Source organism: Lynx canadensis, chromosome D3 (assembly GCF_007474595.2).
Source record: "Lynx canadensis isolate LIC74 chromosome D3, mLynCan4.pri.v2, whole genome shotgun sequence".
Classification (NCBI taxonomy): Eukaryota; Metazoa; Chordata; class Mammalia; order Carnivora; family Felidae; genus Lynx; species Lynx canadensis.
In genome coordinates this window covers 253,020-272,700 of record NC_044314.2, presented here as the reverse complement: position 1 = coordinate 272,700, position 19,681 = coordinate 253,020, and the positions used below count along the sequence as shown (strand labels likewise).

At 61.4% G+C, this 19,681-nt stretch overlaps 2 protein-coding genes across 17 annotated transcripts in view; one reads left to right on the top strand and one right to left on the bottom strand.

Annotated features, from left to right (window-relative positions):
* Window positions 1–5,102, top strand: part of SLC66A2 (solute carrier family 66 member 2) — a 53,717-nt gene extending 48,615 nt beyond the window's left edge. For 10 of the 16 annotated variants that reach the window (XM_030292545.1, XM_030292544.1, XM_030292554.1 and 7 more), the window contains 2 exons: window positions 3,466–3,568; window positions 3,966–5,102. In XM_030292545.1, coding sequence (XP_030148405.1) covers window positions 3,466–3,568; window positions 3,966–4,583 — 721 coding nt within the window. In that variant the 3' untranslated portion in view covers window positions 4,584–5,102. Of the gene's footprint in view, window positions 1–3,465 lie in introns of all 16 variants that reach the window. The other 6 variants (XM_030292556.1, XM_030292555.1, XM_030292557.1 and 3 more) reach the window with 5 other exon arrangements.
* A 4,484-nt stretch (window positions 5,103–9,586) lies between these two features.
* Window positions 9,587–19,681, bottom strand: part of KCNG2 (potassium voltage-gated channel modifier subfamily G member 2) — a 70,235-nt gene continuing 60,140 nt past the window's right edge. The window contains exon 4 of the mRNA XM_030336735.2: window positions 9,587–10,470. Within this exon, the coding sequence (XP_030192595.1) occupies window positions 9,661–10,470 (810 nt within the window). The 3' untranslated portion in view covers window positions 9,587–9,660. The remainder of the gene's footprint in view (window positions 10,471–19,681) is intronic.

The following is a 19,681-nucleotide window of genomic DNA, read 5'->3' as shown; positions in this document are numbered from 1 at the left end:
GGTTTTCCTCGGAAAGTGTGGTGTTGTGAGTGTGGGGGCTGTGAGCAGCTTGGACAGGCCGGCCCTCCGCGGTGCAGTTCACTCCGTGCACCCGGGCCCCAGTCTGGCAGGTGCCTGCGGCCTCCTGGTGGCCCAGCCCAGGCCTGGAGGGGACCACGTGCTGTCAGCTCTGTCCCCCGTTCACCCCGCTTCCCTCACTCAGCTCGTCTCCGTGGTGTGCCCCCCACCTCCACAGTTCCCCCGGTTCTAAGGGTGCCATTAGCCCAAGTCCCTGCCCTGCGGCCCCACTGAGGCCCCGAGCCATGATGCCGAGTCACCCACAGGCGACATCCCCAGCTGGTGCTCCAGACCAGGACAGTTCAGACCGAGAGAGAGGCACGGGGTGGGAAGTGGAGGGTTTTGATTACCGCAGGTGACAAATCCCCATGGGAAATGTCACAGCAGCCAGCACCGTCCCTCCTGCTCCTCGGCCATGCTGCCCAGGGTGGACCAGGTCCGATGTCCACAGGGACCAGTCGGGGAAGGCGGCCAGTGGCAGAATGCAGACCCAAACTTCCAATCTCGGATCTTTTCCACGAGGCTGCACGGGGCAAGCCCGTCTCTCCCCCTGAGCACGACCGCAGGCCCGGACAGAAGGCACGGAGCAGCTGTGGGGACTCCAAGAAGTCAGCCGGCGCGGGCAGGTCACGGGAAGGAGACCGCAACTTGACACACGGATGACTGACCTGAGTTGCGTTTTCCCGTCCGTCTCTGCCAGCCTGGAACTCAGCACTGTGCCCTGGGTAGGGTGGAAAGAGCTCCACGAGGGGCCTCCTGCACTGGTCCCAGCGTGGGGCAGGGCCCCCTCCAGGGCAGAGAGTGAGGAGACGCCCGAGGTTGTTGTCGTTGCTGTTTTGGCCTTGCTCTTATGTCCTGGCTCCAGGCAAGTCCCAATCCTGAAGGGCTGTCTGCCGAGCTGGGGCCGGCCGTGTGAGCGGTGGCTGGACAGACACCTGCCCCTGAGAGTAAAGGGGAATCCTGTGGCTCTTTCCCTCCACCCTGCCACCACGTGGACCTGGACACTAAAGCCCTGGCTTTCCAGCCAGAGGACCTGGGAAAGGAGTGTCCCCGAGGCACAGAGTCAGGGAGATGGACAGGAACATCTTGGGACAGGGATCCTGTAAAGTTGCGTGTGACTCCTGGGCTCACGCCAAGCTATGCATGCGTGGACTTGGCCCTAACCTACATCCCAGAGGCGTTGAAAACTGAATGTTGGGGAGGACCACCACCCACATCCCAGCCCGGCCACTGAGTGCTGCCTGCGCAGTCCGGACCCAGGCGGCTCTGCCGAGGCCTTGAAAACTGAGCTGAATTGACCTGCAGCCCACATCAGCTGCTGTTAGAACACAAGACCCGACATTCTCCATAGGGCTTAATAAGGCACACAGTCTCATTATATGTTAACAATGTCCAGGATACAAACCCAAATTACTCAACATATGAAGGAACCAGGAAGATCTCAGCAGCTGTCAAAGGACACGGGAACCAGCTGACAACAAGGACCGTGAACCAGGTGACAGAGGCACTGCGGTCGCTGGAAACCACTCTAGAGAGCGAGAGCGGACACTCTGGAGATGAATGAAAAACAGAACATCTCAGCAAAGACGTGGAAGCTATAAAAAAGAACCAAATAGAAGATCTTAAATTAAAAAATACAGAAAACCAAATAAAAATGTACGTCGTGAGCTCAGTAGCAGAATGAAGGTAACAGGAGAAAGAGTCTGAACCTGAAGACAGATCAATAAAAATCGTACATTCTCAACAATAGAGAAAAACTGGGGGTAAAAGTGGACGTAGGGACAGGACCAAAAGATCTAACGTTGCTGTCGTCTGAGTTTAGGAGAGGAGTGTGGAGCAGACAAAAATAGTTAAAGAGATAATGGCCGAAAATTTTCCAAATTTGATGTTAGATAAACACAGATTTCAGACGTTTGGCAAATCCCAAACATGTATCACATCACAATCTGCTAAAAACCAACGATAAATGTGGAAAGCAGCCGGAAAAAGATCTGTTATATATAATAAATCTGGATTTTCAAAACGCAGAATTAGTTATCAGCTAACTCAGAACAAACATTTTGAAATACTACGTGAGCCAGCACTACAGGCCACGTGAGATGTATCCGTGGGCTGTCTGGCTGTGGATGCCTGCCCACAGACAAGCTGGATGGAGCTCGGCCTCAGGCCATCTCCCCAGCGGCCGTCCCGGAGAACCTCAGGCTGTCGTGAGCGGAAAGGTCAGGAGATATGTCCGCTTCCCGTCGGTTCTGCATGGCCAGTGTGACACTTCAGCGGGCGGAGGATGGGACCAAGAGCAGTGTTTGAGCACCTGCTGCCTCCGTGCGCTGGGGTTCAGGAGACGGGGCTCCTCACCCCGGTTCTGTCAGAACCAGCCTGGGGCTTGAGGTTGTCCGAACGCCAGGGCTCCGGGGTGGAGGAGTGCCCACTTCCAAGAGCCCACAGCGCCTGCCTCGCCCTCGACGTAAGTTCTCCTCGGTCTGGTGCTCGCGGCTCCGACGGGCACCCTGTCTGCTTGGGGAACTTCACCGTCCTTCCTGCTGCCTGGTGGCACCACCCCCAAACTCTGTGGCCTGGTTTCGTTAGTTGGAGAAGGTTCGGCCTGCTGGCGGAGGTGGTCCGGTTTAAACACGGCGGACGCCGGAAGGCACAGCGGTGCTCCGCTCGTCGCTCGGGGAGCCAGGGCTCGGTGGTGTGCCTGTGGGCTGTGGGCAGTGACGTGAGTGACAGTTCCCTCTTTACTCGCCAAGGGTCCCTGTCCCCCTACAGACGGGTCTGAGGTGTCTGGGGGGGGGGTCAGCGTCCATGACCAGGAGGGGAATCACCTCCAGTGAGCTTTCGCGTGGGGGGCGGGGGGGTCTGGCCGGGCAGGGATTTCCGAGAGTGGCCGGCTTTGCTCCGCTCCTTCTGGCAGCCCCTGCTTTTGTCCCCTGGGTGCAGACCGGGGGCTCCGCGGCCAGGAAGAGAAAGCTGAGGCTGAGGGGGCCACCACCTGTCCTGGGCAAGGCTCCTGTGGCCGAGTGCGGCCGTCCTGAAGTCCTGTGGCTGTGGCTGCTGCCCCTGCCTGGTCGGCCCCCTGGGATGCAGCGCGGGGAGGGGTGGTCTCCCCTGTCCTAAGGCCACGGCGAGTCTCCTGAGGGGCACGCGACAGACGTGTGGTCTGCGAGGGGCAGAGCACCTGTGAGGCCGTGGGGGCCCCACCGCTGTGTCGGCCTTTTCCCGCCCCGCACAGCTGAGGCCCCTCCGGCCGGAGGGCCTCCCTGTCCCCGTGGCGGGGCATGCAGGGCCCTCATGGCGAGGACGGGAGGGATGGGAGGGACGGGTTGGGGCCGGGTGTCCCCCGACCGCCCCGTCTGCTGAGCCCCCAGCCCCGTTTTGTTTCCTGACCCCTGGCTGGTGTCTCTGCAGCATCAAGATGGTGTTCATGTGGACCAGCGGGGACGCCTTCAAGACCGCCTACTTCCTGCTGAACGGCGCGCCCCTGCAGTTCTCCGTGTGTGGCCTGTTGCAGGTGCTGGTGGACCTGGCCATCCTGGGACAGGCCTACGCGTTTGCCCGCCACCCCCCGAAGCCCGCCCCCCACGCGGCGCACCCCGCCAGTGCCAAGGCCCTCTGAGGCAGCCGGGGAGGAGGACCAGGACGCGCGGCGGTCTCCAGCCGCGGGCGCCGCCCGGCCGCCCGGCCTCCCCGTCGGGGCGGGCAGGCACCGTGGCCCCAGAGGGGTCTCAGCCGTCGGGATCTCTGTCAGCCTCTGTGGGTCTGGGGTGGGCCGGTGGGGGGGCCTGGGTGCCGGCCTTTGTGCCCGCCCGCCCCGAGGGGGTTCACAGCGAGGGCCGGGCTGCAGCTGCTTTCGGGCGATGGAAAAGCGAGTGTTCTCTTCCTTCCTCTCACAAGACGCCTGTCTGCAGCCTAGAACGTGCTCACAAACCCGGGAAAGGCTGACCTGGGGCTGCGACAGGACAGAGGACACCATGAAGCCCCTCCGGAGTGCAGAGCCCGGTCTCAGAAGGGCCCGGGCGCAGAGCCCGCCTGATACATGTGGAAAGGAGGCCATGAGGACGCACGTCACGAGTATTCTTGATCATCCGGCCAGAGTTGGCCCTTTCGTGGCCACCTGCAGTGCAGCTGCCTCATGGGACTCAGGACTCGGCCGTCAGCTCGGCAGTGGGGCCCAGGGCTGTCCTGTGGGCCCCCTGGGCCTCACTGCTACGCTGGCTTCTTCCTGGCAGGCACCGGTGTGGACCCTGCTGGGGCTCAGGGGTGTGGTGGGGTGCCGGTGGCCCGCGTGTGCTCTCGGGAAAGCCAGGGGCCCGCGACCGGGTCCCCCAAGGAGGGCTGCCTCGCGGGGCATTTTCCCTGTATCCTGGGGAATGCACGTGTCTGCAGCACACAGCCTTCCATCTTCAGGACAGAGGGCCGGTCTGCGGGCCAGGAGTGGGGACACGTGTGGCCCGTGTCCCTGCTGCCGAGCCAGTCCCACACCCCACACTCTGGGCCTTCAGGCCTGGGGTGACCTTCCGGGGTAGGGGGCCGGGCCCCTGGTCCTCCACGTCCCCTGCATCTGGCTGCAGTGGGGGCTGCTGGGTGACTCTGGTCGCCCCGTATTTCCCCCCTTCACTGTCACGTGAGCATCTCAGCCGTGCCCAGCGGCCCTGGGCAAGCTCCCAGGCCCCCAGAGCCTGTGTTCTGGATGCTTCCACGTGGCTTCCCTTCTGCTGGGCAGAGGGGCAGCTTTGGGGGGCGGGGGTTGACCGGGGTGCCACAGCCCTAGTGGTGTCTGCTGTGCACAGCCGTTCCCTCCTCCAGAGTTTTCCTCAAAAACTCCTGTGTGTTTGAGCGAGGATCCTGCCGAGTTAATGGCCTGTGAGATGACCTGGAAATGCTTAGTTTATAAAAATGAAGGGACATGTCTGCAGCAGTAATTGCCTCCGAATTAAAACGTCACCGATTGCAGTGGTGACCGGCCGCGCCCAGGTGGGGGGTGGGGGGGCGCTCCGTTCTGTCAGTGTGGTGACTGTGAATCAATAAACCGCTCGCGGATCCAGTGTGGCCTCGTGAATGGACTCGGGAGCGAGGGCCCAGGACAGAGGGAGGAACCGGTCCCCGCCCTTACTTCACCTCAGGGTCTCCAGGGAAGGGTGGACGCCCCTTCCTTGGGGTGCGGCTGTCCTTGTGAGACCCGGGCTGCTCGCTCAGGTGCCCCCTCCCCAGGCAGGCCAGCCCTGGACCGGTGACGGCCCTGTGCCGGCAGGGCCCCGACCGTGGAATGCTTTGGAAGGGCGGGAAGTGCCTTGTTTTAGGCCAAGGGCTGTGTCTCAAGAATAATCGACAGTTCTGTATGGCAAGTAGGGACTAAGCTGTTTGCACTGAGCAACTTTCTTTTTTTTCTTGGAGACAATTTACACTGGGGGGCAAGATACAAAAAATGTCAAAACGATACACAAAGTGAAGGTACGTGGAAGTGATAGTTTAAGTTTTGGGATGCGTCACCCCCCAGCCCTGGATTCTAGTCTGAGAGTGAGTCTGGTCTGGGCCGAGCCAAGGTGGTGACACAGGTGTGGCCCTCGTTCCGGCAGCAGACATCCCCGGCGTGGGCCCTGGGGGCCGCTTACTGCCGCAGGACAACAGTCCTGCCTGGCGGTGGCTTTTTATTTGCTTTCTGATCATGTGTTACCTAAAATCAACTTAATTAAGCTAATGCATGCAGTGAAAACTTCCACAGTAAGATGAAAGGCGGCAAAATATACAAAGGTGTCTTTTTTGTGAACCCATCCGTGTTCCTGAAAACTCACCTGCGGCCTCTTCCTGCGGCTCCACTGACGAGCAGGGCAGTGGCACGGAGAGAGTGCCGTGTCCCTCTGAGGAGTCTCCGAGCAGAGAGCCTCTCGGAGCGGAGAGCCACGGGGCCGTTGTCACCCTGGCCGGGACAGCACGGGCCCTGAGCCCTCCTGGACACAGCTGTCTGTCGGGGGGAGGGCACAGGTTTGAACGGCCCCAATTAAAAACAGGTGAAGGCCACCCTCCGCAGCCTTAAGCCTCCTGTTTGTTTTCATGGCCCTTCCTCTGACAGGACCGCATTTGGGAGGTGGGAGCAGTGCGGGGACGCTGTCACAGCTTCCGGGGTGAGCGCCACGGTCTATCTCATCCTGCTGGGCCTCGGAGAACTTACACACATGGAGGCTTGTGAATGTGCCGTGGCCCTGCCCACGGCTCTGGGGCTACTTGTGCTGTCCCAGTCTCCAGCTGGCCAAGGACTGGAGAGAGAGAGAGAGAGAGAGAGAGTGTGTGGGGGTGGGGGGGTGCGTTTTTCCCAAAAGCAAAGTGTGTAGGGATTTTTTGGGCAGCAAGTATGGGGGAGGGTTTCAGACTCCCCAACACCGATGCTGGAGCTGGTTCCGTCCTGGGGCTGCCGTGCTCGGCCCGCACAGTTCTCCAGGTTGTCCAGAAGCACACAGTTCAGCCAGGGTGGGTGTGGGGGGAGCGGGTGGGTGTGATGGGTGTAGGTGGGGGGACGAGGCAGGGCTCAGGTACAAGAGGGAAAGCACTGTATATACACAAAGCAGCCCCGAGGGCAAGGGGGGTGGTTTCTGGAACGTCACGGCCCCAAATCACACCCCTTACACACTCAGGACGGGTTCTGGTGAGCCAGAGGCCTCTGGCTGGCCTGCTGGTTTGGGACAAGTCACTGACCAGTGATCATAACCTGGTGTCAGAGCCTGCCTCCCGAGTCAGTGATACTCCGGGAGCTGGACAGAGCTCTCCGCATAATTCTGGAGGTGATAACGGCCACATTTCCAAACTGCCCCCCTTCATTGCCTTTGCGCATTTCGAACAGATTGGCAATGTCAGCGTCACGTGTAGGGCTCGCACAATTCTATCCCACAGCAGACGTTTCAGTACAGATTTTGTCAGAGTGTGTGAGGGGGCAGTTGGTGGGGACCTGGCGAGTTCCCGGTCCCTGACCCAGAGGGGGAAAGTGAGGCCACAGGCAGCAGAGGCCTGCCCGGCGCCCAGCGGCAGGAGCTCGGACTGTGTGGAAGGGACGGCGATGGGGCTGGGGGGTGGGGAGGCGGGGTGGCTGGTACCGTGGGGGAGGGGAAAGCAAACCTGGGGCTCGCTGGGAAAAGTGCACCCCACGCAGAACGGCTGACAGGTGCCCCTCCTTCCTGGGACCTGTGGTGTTCCACGGGCTCTCCTAGTCTTGGGGGGGAACTCCTGGGCACCCACAGAACCACTGAGGCCCCGGGCGAGGAGGACGGGGGACAGGTCCCTCAGGCCATCCACCACTTCTGACCTGGTCCTGGAGAGACAACTCGGGTCATTTCTGGAGGTCTTCGTGGTGATGCTGAGCGAGCCCCACGGCACAGGAAAAAGCAGTTTGCCCCCGGGGGCTCATCAGCCGAGCCAAACGAGGAGCAGAGGGGTGGGCACCCTGAGTGTGGCCTCCACGCGTGGGAACCCCACGGGCACCAGCTACGGCACCCGGGTTGAGCAAGACCCAATGCTGTCACTGCAAGAGCGCGGCCACCCTTGGTGTGTTTGTGGGTTCCCGAGCCCCATCCTCTGGGGGTTCAGCTAACCTGGCACATCAGGAAGAGGCGGGGCTAGGCTTCCGGGTTCAGTCTGCCGAGAGCCTGCACTCAGGGGGGCTCCCCTGGCCCCCAGTTCCCTGCCCTCTCTCTTGGCAGAGCCCTGCTGGCTTCTGCTTGAGTACGTGGACCCAGGAAGGAAGGAGCAGGGGAGCCTGCCCCAGGGAGTGCGGGTTCCAGGGCGGGAGCCCAGCCTCCCACCTGCCAGGAGCCTGCCCCAGGGAGAAGCTTGGGCTGGGGGGCAGGTGTCAGGCCGGGTGCGAATGGCCTGGTCTGTGGACAGAGTGTGTCCCATCTGATACAAGGGGACCCTTTCTGCCTCGGAGCTGATGTGAGCATCCATGCGAGAGCAGACGGTGGGAGACAGCCTTCACCTGCATGTGGTTTGGGGACCCTCAGCTCATTCTGATCCCAGAACGTTTCTTGGCTGCTGGTAGGACCGTTATTTCAGCCTCCCTACTCCTCACTGCCCTTGCCCGCTTGACACCGACCTATAGACTCCAGCGGTGGAGCCCAGGTACTTGTGTGTTTGTGAGTGTGTGGAAGTGAGGCTGGGAGTGAGGAGGAAGCAGATACAGGGGAAGCTTGTCTGCCGAGAGGCAGTCCACCCCGCCCCAGAGCTGGGGCTTGTTGTGTAAACCCTGCAGTTCCAGCCCCGGGTTCTTTTCCAGCCCGGTTCCCAGAGAACGACCAGCCCCCCGGGGGGGTGGGTGTCACAGTGTGGTTGCAGATTTAGGTACAGGGCTCTTTGCGGTAGGACTCGGAGGGGTACAACCCGGCTTTGCATGCGAGGGCTTTGTCCAGGCAGAGGTGCCCCGCCATCTGCACACACGGACCTCCCTGCGATGGCAGGAAACCCCTTCCTGGCCTGGGAGCCCCTGTGCCTGGGGCAGACGCCGGTGCTGCCCACAGGAACTCAGCAGAGGTATGTGCAGGAGAGGTGGCACTTTTTATTGGTTGCGGTAGCATCTTGGGAAATGTCCCCAGAGCAAGGGTCCCACCCCAGCCCCACCCCAGCCCCACCCAGCCTGTCCTGGCTCTGGCCTCGCACCAGGGCCCCTGCCAAAGCTGTGATGGTGGCAGGGTGGGTGCGGGTGTCAGCAGGTCCCGGGGCAGCCGGTGGGCGGGGGGGGGGGGGGGGGGTGGTGGTGGGGGTGGGGGGGGTGGGGAGATGCTGCAGGTGATCCTCCCAGGGGCCTGTGGCAGCAATGTCTCCCATGTCATGGCCCGACTCATTAACATGAAAAAGTACAAAGTAACATGATTCGGAAAGTTCCATTCCTTCATGCCCGCAGCAGAAACAGGCTCATGCTTTGGTGAGGACGGGGTTCCAGCGGCTGCACACCCAGCCCCTCCCCCACGGCCCTTGGAGAACCAGGGGGTGTTCCTGACGCACCCCGGAGGGTAAGCACGTCCAAGGCCAGCACAAGGGCCGGGAAGCATGCAGGCCTTGAGCTTTGCAGAGCCTTTTTCAGGGAGAGCCTGTGGGGGGAAGGGGGGGGGGTCCAGGAAGCCCCCACGGAGCTGGCCTGCGGGAGGGAGGTCAGAGGTCTGGGCGCGGGTGGCCCCGTGGATGTGACACCTCTGCCCCTGTCCCTGTCGGGGGTGTGGGCTTCAGCAGCGCGCCATGTGCAGGCAGGGGCTCCCTCGCGGTGGGGCACGGCCCCTAGACCCCCTGCGGCGGCTGCTCCTCAGGGAACTCCCCTCCCCCCCCCCCCCCCCCGCCCGCCCGGGGCCGGCCGCAGAGCCTTCTGGCATTTGCTGCAAGCTCGGAGTTTCTGGGCCAGAGGCCGAGCTCCAAAGGGAAGGCGGAAAGCGGATGAGGGAACGACCGGGCTGGAAGCGCTGTTCGCCCGCACCTCGCTGGCTCGAGCGACATGCAGTGGACGGCCCGCGGGGGGAGGGGGGGGCGCGGGGCGGCCGTACGGGGCGGGCCCTCCCCTCCTCTCCCCTCCCCTCCCCCGTCCCCCCCCCCCGCCGGGTCGCGCGGCGGGCGGGAGGAGAGGCGAAGGCTCTACTTCTGCAGAGGCTCTTCGGGAGCGGGCCCCGGGCTCGGGCGGCAGCCGTGGCCGCCCCCGGGCCCCTGCGCGCCGTCCTCGGTGGCGGGGGCCGAGCGCGTGCTGTCCGAGCGCGTGCTGTCGTCGCGCGGGGCCCGCTCGGGGCCGACGGCGCGCCGCTGCTGCTCCTTGAGCTCCGAGTAGGAGCGCGAGAAGGTGTGGAAGATGGACGTGGCCGGGAAGGCCATGAGCAGGATGCCGCTGAGGATGCTGCTGAGCGCCACCACCTGGCCGGGCAGGCTGCGGGGCACCATGTCGCCGTAGCCCACGGTGGTCATGGAGATGACGGCCCACCAGTAGCTGGCCGGCACGCTGGAGAAGTCGCGGCGCGCGCCCAGCTCGCGCTCGGCCAGGTGCACGAGCGGCGCGAACAGGGCCAGGGCCACGCACAGGAACAGCAGCAGCAGCCCGAACTCGCGCGCGCAGCGGCGCACCGTCAGGCCGAGCGAGCGCAGCCCGAGCGAGTGGCGCGCCAGACGCATGACGTAGAGCACGCGCAGCGCCCGCAGCAGGCGCAGCGCCAGCCCCGCGCGCTCCAGCAGCGCCGCGCCGCCCGCGCCCGCGCCCGCGCCGCCCGCCGCCAGCCCCGCGAGCAGCGACACGTAGAAGGGCAGGATGGCCAGGATGTCGATGATGTTGAGCGGCGTCCGCAGGAAGGCGCACTTGCTCTCGGCGCGCAGCGAGCGCAGCAGGAACTCGAAGGAGAACCAGGCCACGCACACCGTCTCCAGCACGAACAGGCTGCGGCACTTGGGGGAGCACTCGCCCTGCGGAGAAGAGGGGGCGGGGGGTCACGCCCGGGCCGCCCTTCCCGGCGGGACCCCGACCCTCGCCGGAGCGCCGCCGATGGGGGCTGGGGGCTGGGGGCTGGGGGGGGGGGGCGGCGGTTCCTGTGCCGGAAGGTCCCGATCCCGCCGGAAGGTCCCGATCCCGCCGGAGGCGGCTGGCTTCCAGATCGGGGGCGGGGCGAGGAGCTCTGCCCACGACCCCCAGCGCGCTGGGAGACGTCACTGAAGCCTCTGCAAACGGGGCCCCGGGGCAAACTACAAATGGAACGTCTCTTCAAGAAAATGGAGGAAGTTTTGCTTAAAAAGGCGAGAGGAGGAGCCCCTCCCCACCCCCACCCCGGGCTCAGGGAGGACACCCCACTGCCCAGCACCACGGGGCTCCCCCTGGGGGAGTGCGCTTGAGGAGAGGGGCGCCCTGTCCCTGGGCTTGTGGGGTCGCTCCGCGCCCCGCCCTCAGCTCAGAGAACGGGAGTCACCAAAGCCCCCCTTCCCAACTCCCCAGCCCCGGCGTGGAGGTTTTGCCTGGGGGCAGAAGCGGGCTCGCAAAGCAGCTCATTTCTTGCACAGGCTTCATTTGTAACACGGTAGGGAGAAGTTCCACTTTCGAGGGGTTCTCCGGAACCGTGTGGGTGGTAGTGAAGGAAAATGGGAGGCCATTCAGACCGTGGGCGTCCCCAAACTGTGCCTCCGGAGGGGCAGCGTCAGGGGCTCAGCTCTGTGTGTGTCTGGGTGTGTGGGGAGGGCAAGGATATACTCCACCAAAACAATCCGGCCAATCACTAAACAAATGGGCAAATAACAGTAGTCCTGAAAAAAAGCGGGGGCGGGGGGGGGGGTATTACCCAGGGCTGCTACAGTGTACTATGTAAAATGCCCAGTTTCCAATGAAAAAATCATGTCAGGCAAAGACACAGTGAAGTATGATCCACACAGCAGAAAAAAATCAGGCAACAGAAACTGCGTTTGAGAGGCCCCAGTGTCGGATTTTTCAAAGGAGCGTCACCGATGTGCTCACGGAACCAGAGGCAGAGGGAAGAGGTGAAAGGTGCGATGACAAATCCATTGCATCGAATGGAGAATATCAACAAGGAGAAACTTTTTAAAACAACCACGTGGAGATTTTGGAGTTGAAAAGTACAAGTAGATATCACGGGAGGAGCTCCACAGTAAGATGTGAACCGTCGGAAGAATGAACTGGTGAACTAGAAGATTATGCCGAGAAGAGAGAAGGGGGACGGAGGAGAGTGTGAAAAGTGTGGGGCGAGTTTGTAAAACGCCAGTGCGGAAGGAGCGGGGAGAGGGAGGCGGAGACACACGCTTTTAGAAACAAATAAGGGCTGAAAAGTCACCAAATCTATGGAAACACAGTGACCTGCACATCCTGGGAGCTCCACCGATCGCAAGCAGGCTAAATGCAGAGCCGCCCCACCCCCTACCCCAATCCCGGGCAGGCAGAAGCAGCGTGTCCTCGCAAAGTGACTCGGATCAGGCTAACGTCTCAGCAGAAGCAGCGCAGGCCAGAGTGCCGTGGGGAAACGTGTTCAAAGGGCTCGGGAGAGGTGGCCATCGAGAATCCTGTACCCAAGCAAAGCCGTCATTCGAGGGTGAGGGTGAAATACAGACTTTCCCAGAGAAGCAAAAACTGAAAGAATCTGCTTCTAGCGCAGCTGCCCTGCAAAAATTCGGAAGGAAGCTCTTTAGGCTGAAGATCCCAGCATCTTCATGACCTTGGATTTGGCAAAACATTCTCAGAGATGACGCCAAACACATGAGCAAGCAAGACAAAATAGATACATTTAATCAAGATTTAAGACTTCTGGCTTCAAAGGACACTGAACGGCCTGAATTGTTTCTCTTCAAAATCTGTATGTTCAAGCCCTGACCCAGAGCACCTAGAAAGGGGACTGTATTGGGACACAGGATCTTTTTTTTTTTTTTTAATGTTTTACCTATTTTTGAGAAAGAGAGAGAGAGAAAGCATGCATGCGTGGGGGAGGGGCAGAGAGGGCGACAGAGGATCGGAAACAGGATTTGCACTGATAGCAGTGAGACCCAGACGGGGCTCGAACTCACGAGACCACGACCTGAGCCAAAGTCGGACGCTCAACCGACTGAGCCCCCCCAGGTGCCCCTGGACATAGAGTCTCGATCAAGGAGGTGACTCAAGTTCAATGAGGTCACGAGGGTGGCCCTAATGCAACATGACTGACGTGTCTATAAAAAGAGGAGATCAGGGCACAGTCTCACACGGAGGACATGGGAAAGAGAGTGTCTACAGGCCACAGAGAGAGGCTTCAGGAGAACCCAGCCCTGCCGACACCTTGACCTCAGACTTCCAGCCTCCAGACCTGTGAGAAAATAGGTTTCCATCGTTTAAGCCACACGGTCTGTGGTCCTTTGTTACAGCGGCTGGAGCAACTATGACAGACACCATCTGAAAGCAAAGGATGACCCAGAGGACGGGAGAAGATATTTGCAAGTGATACATCTGATGAGGGAGTTGTGTCTAGAATATATAAAGGATTCCTACAACTCAACAATTAAAAGCCCCAATTAAAAGATGGGCAAAGGAATAGACATTTTGAGAAAGATACACGAACAGCCAAGAAGCCCGTGAAAAGATGCTCAACATCATTAATCATCAGGGAAATGCAAATTGAAACCACCAAGAGATACCGTTTCCCTCCCCCTGGGACGGCCGGAATGAGCCCAGCGAGTGTTGGGGGGCGTGGAGGAAATGGGGCTCTCACGCACAGCTGGCGCGGCATGACACAGTCCAGCCACTCTGGAAGAGAGTCTGGCACTCCTCGCGCAGCTGAACATGGCATTCCCACATGCCCCAGCGATTCCACTCCTGGGTGTGCGCCCAAGAGAGGTGAGCACATGTGCACACAAAAGCGTGCACCGGTGTTCGCCGTGGGGTGCCGCACGAGCCAACCCGAATGTCCACCGGCGGACCGAAGGGTAAACACAACTTGCTGAATCCATACAGTGGGTACCACTGGGCCATCAAAAGGGACGAGTACTGATTCGTGTGCGACACGGGCAGATCTTCACAGATGTGACCTGAAGGACGCCAGCCACGGAGGGCCTGCTGTCTGATGCTGCCCCCGCCGGAGCCCAGGACACGGAACGCGTGAAGACAGATTAGTGGCTGCGCAGGGCTGTGGGGGGAGGGGGGGAAGGGGGCTGAGTGCCAGAGGCACCGGTCTCCCTTGGGGTGATAGACACGTTCAAAACTTAGATTGTGGTGATGGGCGCACAGTGCTGTGAATGTACTAAAGACCACCGAATCGCTCACTCTAAATGGGTGAATCGTATGGCGTGTGAATTATAGATGGGTAAAGCTGTTTTGAAGGAACACTTAGTCTCTAGGCAAACCTGAGTGTGTGGGGGGTCCCAGTGCCGGGGCCTTCCCGGACATCTGCTGATGCGGCGGAAGGCAGGACGTGCGGACCTTTGCAAGCCCCCAGCTGCTGGCGGGCCCTGGTCCGGCCCCGTCTCACCTCTGACCCTGAACCCCCACCCGGAGTGAACCCCCTCCCCGGGGGCTGGAGAGAACACGCCAGACTCGGCCGATGCCCGCGTGCTCTCGTGGACCCACCCCGTGCTGGGGGAGAGAGGGGACGGGGGCCTCGCGCTGTCCCCGCTGGCTCACGTCCCTCGCACTTGACCCTCGCACTTGACACTCGCCCAGCTCCTGAGCCCTCTCCAGGGGGCCAGTCCTGGCGAGTTTCTGTCACCCACAGACAGCTGCTGCTGCTTCCAATGGGGGCAGGTGGTGGCTGCGATCAGTTTTTACGCACCGCAAACATTTACCGTAGCGTTGAGCTCGGCGCTCTGGAGGCCAGCGGTGAGTAGGACCCCACAGGGCTTCTCCCCAAGTCCTGTCTCGTATGTCCAGGGCCAGGCGCCGATTCGTCGTGGGTGTTCAAGGAACCCGAGGCAAACTGGGCTCCCGCAAACCTGTCTCCAGTCTGTACTCCCAGCCAGAGGCTCCCTGCCTCAGGCGGTGTGTGTGCACCCAGCAGAGCTCAGCCCTTCCATTAACGAGCTGTCAGAGCCCAATGCCGCAGCCGCCTCATTACTCATCGTCTCTGTTTGGCGACTGGAAATAATGGCCACGCGCTCGCTGCTTCTGACTTCCACATGCCTGATTGCAGGTGCACGGCTTAGGCGTGAGTCCCCTGAACACCACTTGGCAGGTCTGTCCCGAACAGAGGCCGTGGTGCCTCAGCCCAGATGAAGGGGTTTTCGGACCCTCTCCCGGGGTGTGCAGGCCACCGACTGGGGATCCTCGACGGCCCATCTTTCCAAGAAGCTTTCTCCTCCCAGGGCCGGTGGTGTCTCGGCCAGTCCAGAGACTTCCCAGGGGTCACCTGGCCCATCCTGGCTCGGGAGTGGACAGCTAGCTCACCGCAGGTGCCAACGGTGCTGCGCCTGTCCCAGAAACTCCTGTGGCGTCTCTGCTGCCCTTGATTTAAAGACAAGCGGGGGCTGCAGCCTGACTGGAGGGGCCCAGCTTCTTTGTGGACAGGTCTGCGGCACAGCTTGGGGGCCTGAGAGTGTCCAGTCTGTGGCGTCGTGTCAGCCCCTGTGCCTGTGTCCCTCTGTCGCATGGAGAGAGCAGAGCTGGGATCGGGGGCTGCTGTACGTGGAGCGCCCCAGGGCTGCTGCCCCAGCCATGCTCTGGGGGTGCCCTGGCCTCTCCACCTGCTCCCACCTGTCAACCTCAGCCCTGTAGATCCCGGGTCCCTGGAGAACACCAGTGAGGCGGGGATATCACCCGCTGGGCTCCCGGGGAGGGGTGCCAGCTGCTCTCCCCCCGCAGACGGTGTTGCAGGCTGGCTCTGCTCATGCTCACCCGGTGGCGGCTGGCGAGGCACAGGTCCTGGCAGGAGGGCACTCGAGGGGCGAGGCCTGGTGGGAGGACAGTCCACAGCGACTGGGGGCACGGACACAGCGAGGGCGTCTGCCGTTCATCCTTCCGGAAGGTTCCTTAGGACCAGGGCCAGCTCCCATTTATTTTCTGCAGGACTCCTGTCCCAGGTGTGCAGAATTTGGCATCACCAGCAGCTGACCGTGGCCGCTGTTATCCCACGGGCTCGGTCAGGCCTCCCCAGCGCTGCTCTGTGCCAGCTGGCGCTCGAGGCACCGAGGACCCCTGCTCCCGGAGCCACCCTGCCCCCAGGTTCGGGTGGGAGTTTTGTCCCAGCTCTTTGTGATGCTTATTTATCCGATGGCAGACAAGTCGAGGCTGCAATGGCGATGGCGGAAGGGCTCTGAGTCCTGAACCCCAGGGGGCAGGCGAGCCAGGGGGACATATCCTCCCCAGGATGGGGTCCCGCTGTCACACCCCCGGTGTGGAATCAGGCTCAAGCTAGGTCAGGCTCAGGGAGGTCACGGGACTTCCCCAGGGCAACACCTCAGCACCCGGGCTGGTCAGAGAGCCTGGGGCCTCAGGAGTGGGAAAACTGGACCCAAGGGGGAACCCGACTGACAAGTTTTCAGTAAAGAGACGGCCGGCCGGGGCCCGCGGGGGCCAGTGTGGTTAGAGAAGTCCCAGCTTGTGGAAGGACCCGGGACGGGGCGGAGGAGGGTGGCTGAAGTCTGGCCCAGAGCCGGGTCTGGAAGGTGAAGGCAGGAGTCTGAGGACCACGGCACAGGGACGCTCGGTGTGTGCGGCCCCAGCCCCACCCGCACCCCCATGAGGCCCCTCATCCGTCTGGGCCGACTGTGGCCCAGCCCCCGCCACCCCGGCCGGCCAAGTGCAGCTGTATGAGTCCCCGTCCGAGCGTGACCTCCATGCTCAGAAGGAGCAGATGTAGAGACCCTGGGCCCCTCGGGGGGTGGCCGGGGAAGGCTGTCCCCCAACCCCGCGCATGCACAGTGACCCCAGCATGCTCGCCGGAAGCCAGCCCGACCCCGGTGGGTTCGAGATGACACAGCTTGTCAGAGCCCACCAGAGCCCTGCCCCCGGCTGCCCTCTGCTTAAGGACCAGCCGTGGAGGTTAATTGGAAGGAGCTATTTCTGGAACTTTAACCCAGAAAACAGACCCTGATTTATCATAATTTGACACATCTGGCCTGTTTGGGCAAAATCGGGTCAGAGATAAACCCATGTTCGGCGTGGCTCACCGAGTTTTGAACGGCTCCCTCTCATTATCTGCCCTTGTCCGGCCTCTGCTTCTGTTTTCATGGACGTGTGGAGCTGTGCCCAGGTCACAAACCGCACCCGAATGGATATAACACGTTTGTCTGCGCACCAGCCCTGCTGAGCGGCACAGGCCTGCTGGCTGTCCTTGCTTGCCCCGGTGGGGCTGGGGTCCCCGGAGCCCTCTCTCTGCCGGAGCTGGGCCGATGCCTTTTAACCTCTGCCTTCTTGGCTCTAGGCTGCAAAACACCGTCTGTCTCTTTGTTGTGGTCACTCCCTGCTCCCACTCGGGAACTGGCCTTCGGGAACTAGATGGGGTGTCCAGCCGACGGCTTCTGACCGTCCGCTCGCTGTCGGGGGCAAGAGGAGGGGGCTGTGGCCCTGGGGTCTTGGAGACGACGCAGGGACTCTGGTACAGACACTTGTGGATGGACAGAAAGCGGACTCCAAACCCTGAGATGGGTCTGGGCAGCACCGGTGCTTGCAGACCCCCGGGGAGTGTGGGGGCCGCTTGACCCCCACACCCCCTCCACGTGTGCATGTGGGACACGTCGCCTCCCATGTGCCAGGAGGTGCCAGAGAGCCCCACATATGCGCAAACCCCCTCCCCGCCGCCCCCGGGCGCAGGTAAAGCGGCTCCGGAACCCATACGTGCTTCACCTCCCAGCCCCGCAGGAATATAAAGTGATAATAAGGGGATCCCAGGAATCAGAGCTCTCTTGCTCTGGCCACCCGGCTGCCGCGCTGGGGCCCCGGCCCCACGGCAGCCGCAGCGGAGGACGAAGCCTCAGTGAGTTCCCTTTGCCGACACGTGCCGGACGGTGCCGTGGGGCCGGTGGACGCCAAGAGGGCCAGTGACAGGTGCAGGGGCTTCTCATCAGGGGTGCAAGCGTCAAGCTGGCGTGTGTCGGGAAGGAGGGGCCCCTGCAGGCGGGTGGAGGCCCTGGGAGACAGGTGGAAAAAGCAGGGGATGTCTGGGCCACGTGGGGCCAGGCCTCAGCTCCTGTGGATGGAGGCAGGGACGTGGGCGGGGAGGTGAGAGCCAAGCCGTGAAGCAGCGTGAGACGAGAGGAAGTGGCAGGAGGGCTGGGGTCCGGAGATGGAGACGTTAGGGTCGGGGGGACGGTCCCAGCCCAGACGGGGGTGGTAACGGGGCGGCTGGAGCAGCGCGGAGCGGACACCCCTGCAGGAACGGCCAGGAGCTGTGGGTTATGCTGCACTCAGGAGGGTCAAGGCCGGTGTGGGCCTCCGCTGCCAGGACTGGCCCCAGGCAACGACAGGGAGCAGGTGGCTTCCAGGCTGTGGGGGAGGGGCTGAGGACCAGGAGAGCAAAGGCAGAGGAGACCCGGCCTCAAGGCCCAGACAACATGAGGCCGGGGCCAGAGGTCACGGCCCCAGCACTGGACCCACCGCCAGGAAGCCTGGGGGGCATTAGGTGGGGGTGGTGGTGCTGGGGAAGGCGAGGCCCAAGGGTCTCTGAAGCCTGTGGAAAGGGTCCATGACGTGGGGATAGGCCCGTGGTTGGGGGAAAGAAAGAGCCCCAGTGCAGGGTCATCCTCGGGGCCAGCAGGTTGGGAGCCACAGCTGAGTCAGCACACAGGCCTGCTCCCAGCGGGGGCTGAAGGTAACGGAAGGGCCCTAACTCTCTGAGCTCCGCGACGCAGAGCCCTCCTGCCGGGAGCCCCCACGGTCATCCCGACCCCTCCTCCGGAGACGGGCTTGGACACCCTCACTGGGCTCCTCACTGGCAAACTTCCCTTCTCGGTGAAAGGCCACAAGACGCTGTGTGCCCTTCCCCAGTGGCCGCCCGGGTCTGGGTATCAACCTTCAAAGTCAGCACGTGGCAGGGAACAAAGTCACCCCAGCTGGCACCTGAGCCCTTGGGCCGAGAGTCCGTCCTATTTTTCTTTGGTTTTCTTTCTAGGATAGGAACTGGCATCCTTCAGTGACTTGTGGCTCAAGAATCAAAGGTCAGCTGCCTACAAGGGAGCCAGCTCAGCTAGCACGTTCCGCAACTTCCGTGTCCCTGTATGTCCAGGCACTACTGAGCCGAACATCAGACTGGGAACATGTCTTTAAACCTTAGGTAGATGTTATCACTCGCCATCACCGAAACAAACAAAACGCACAACAACAACAAAACCCAACACAGGCAAACGAAACTGGGAATATTCTCGTGTGCACCTGCTAGAGCTTGTCTAGGGCTTTCCTGCTTTGTCAGGTGGGACACTTTCACGTTTGTCAGCAATTGCTGAATTGTTCCCCTAAGTAGCTACACAGATTGAACTCCCTCCCCCAGGCCAGGGGTCTGGAGGCCCTGGGTGGTTCCAGGTAGATCCCCGGTCACTGGGCAGAGAATAAATTTGTACAAATTCTCACAAATATATTTTCAAAGCCTTCAAAGTGTGTGTACATTTGACCTGGAAATCCTGGTCTGGGAAATGGGTTCTCAGGAAACAGCGGACACGTGCCCACGGATTTACGTGGGAGGACGTGTGCTCCTTCCGGACATGCGTCGAGGCCCGCGAGCACCACCGTGGTCCCCGCCATCTCTGTGCCACCTCTTTGTAGCCAGACTGTCCCCACCCCAACGTGGCAATCACTGACGCCCTTTGCCCCTTCCAGAACGTCCCAGAAATGGAATTATGCCAGATCTTTGCATCTGGCTTTTCCCACTTAGTATAATCGGAGACTCAGTCATGTTGTTTGGGAATCAGTGGTTTGTTCTTGGTCTCTGACTAGCACACGTACGCACGTACGTTTGTCACATCTGCTGGTGTGCGTTGTGTGGTTTCCAGTTTGGGGCTGTTTCAAATCAGCCATACGCACCTTCCTGTACAGATCTACGGATGGATGCACGAGTCACTGCTCCTGGGTGAAGACCCAGAGTGCGCTGCTGGATGGCATGTGAGCATACTCACGTCCTTGTTCTTCAAGCTTTTTCATGCATTTAAAAATCTACAGTTTTCTTTCTTTCCAATCATTTACCTATTATTTCTTTTTCTTGCTTCATTGCACTGGCTAGGACTTCTAGTG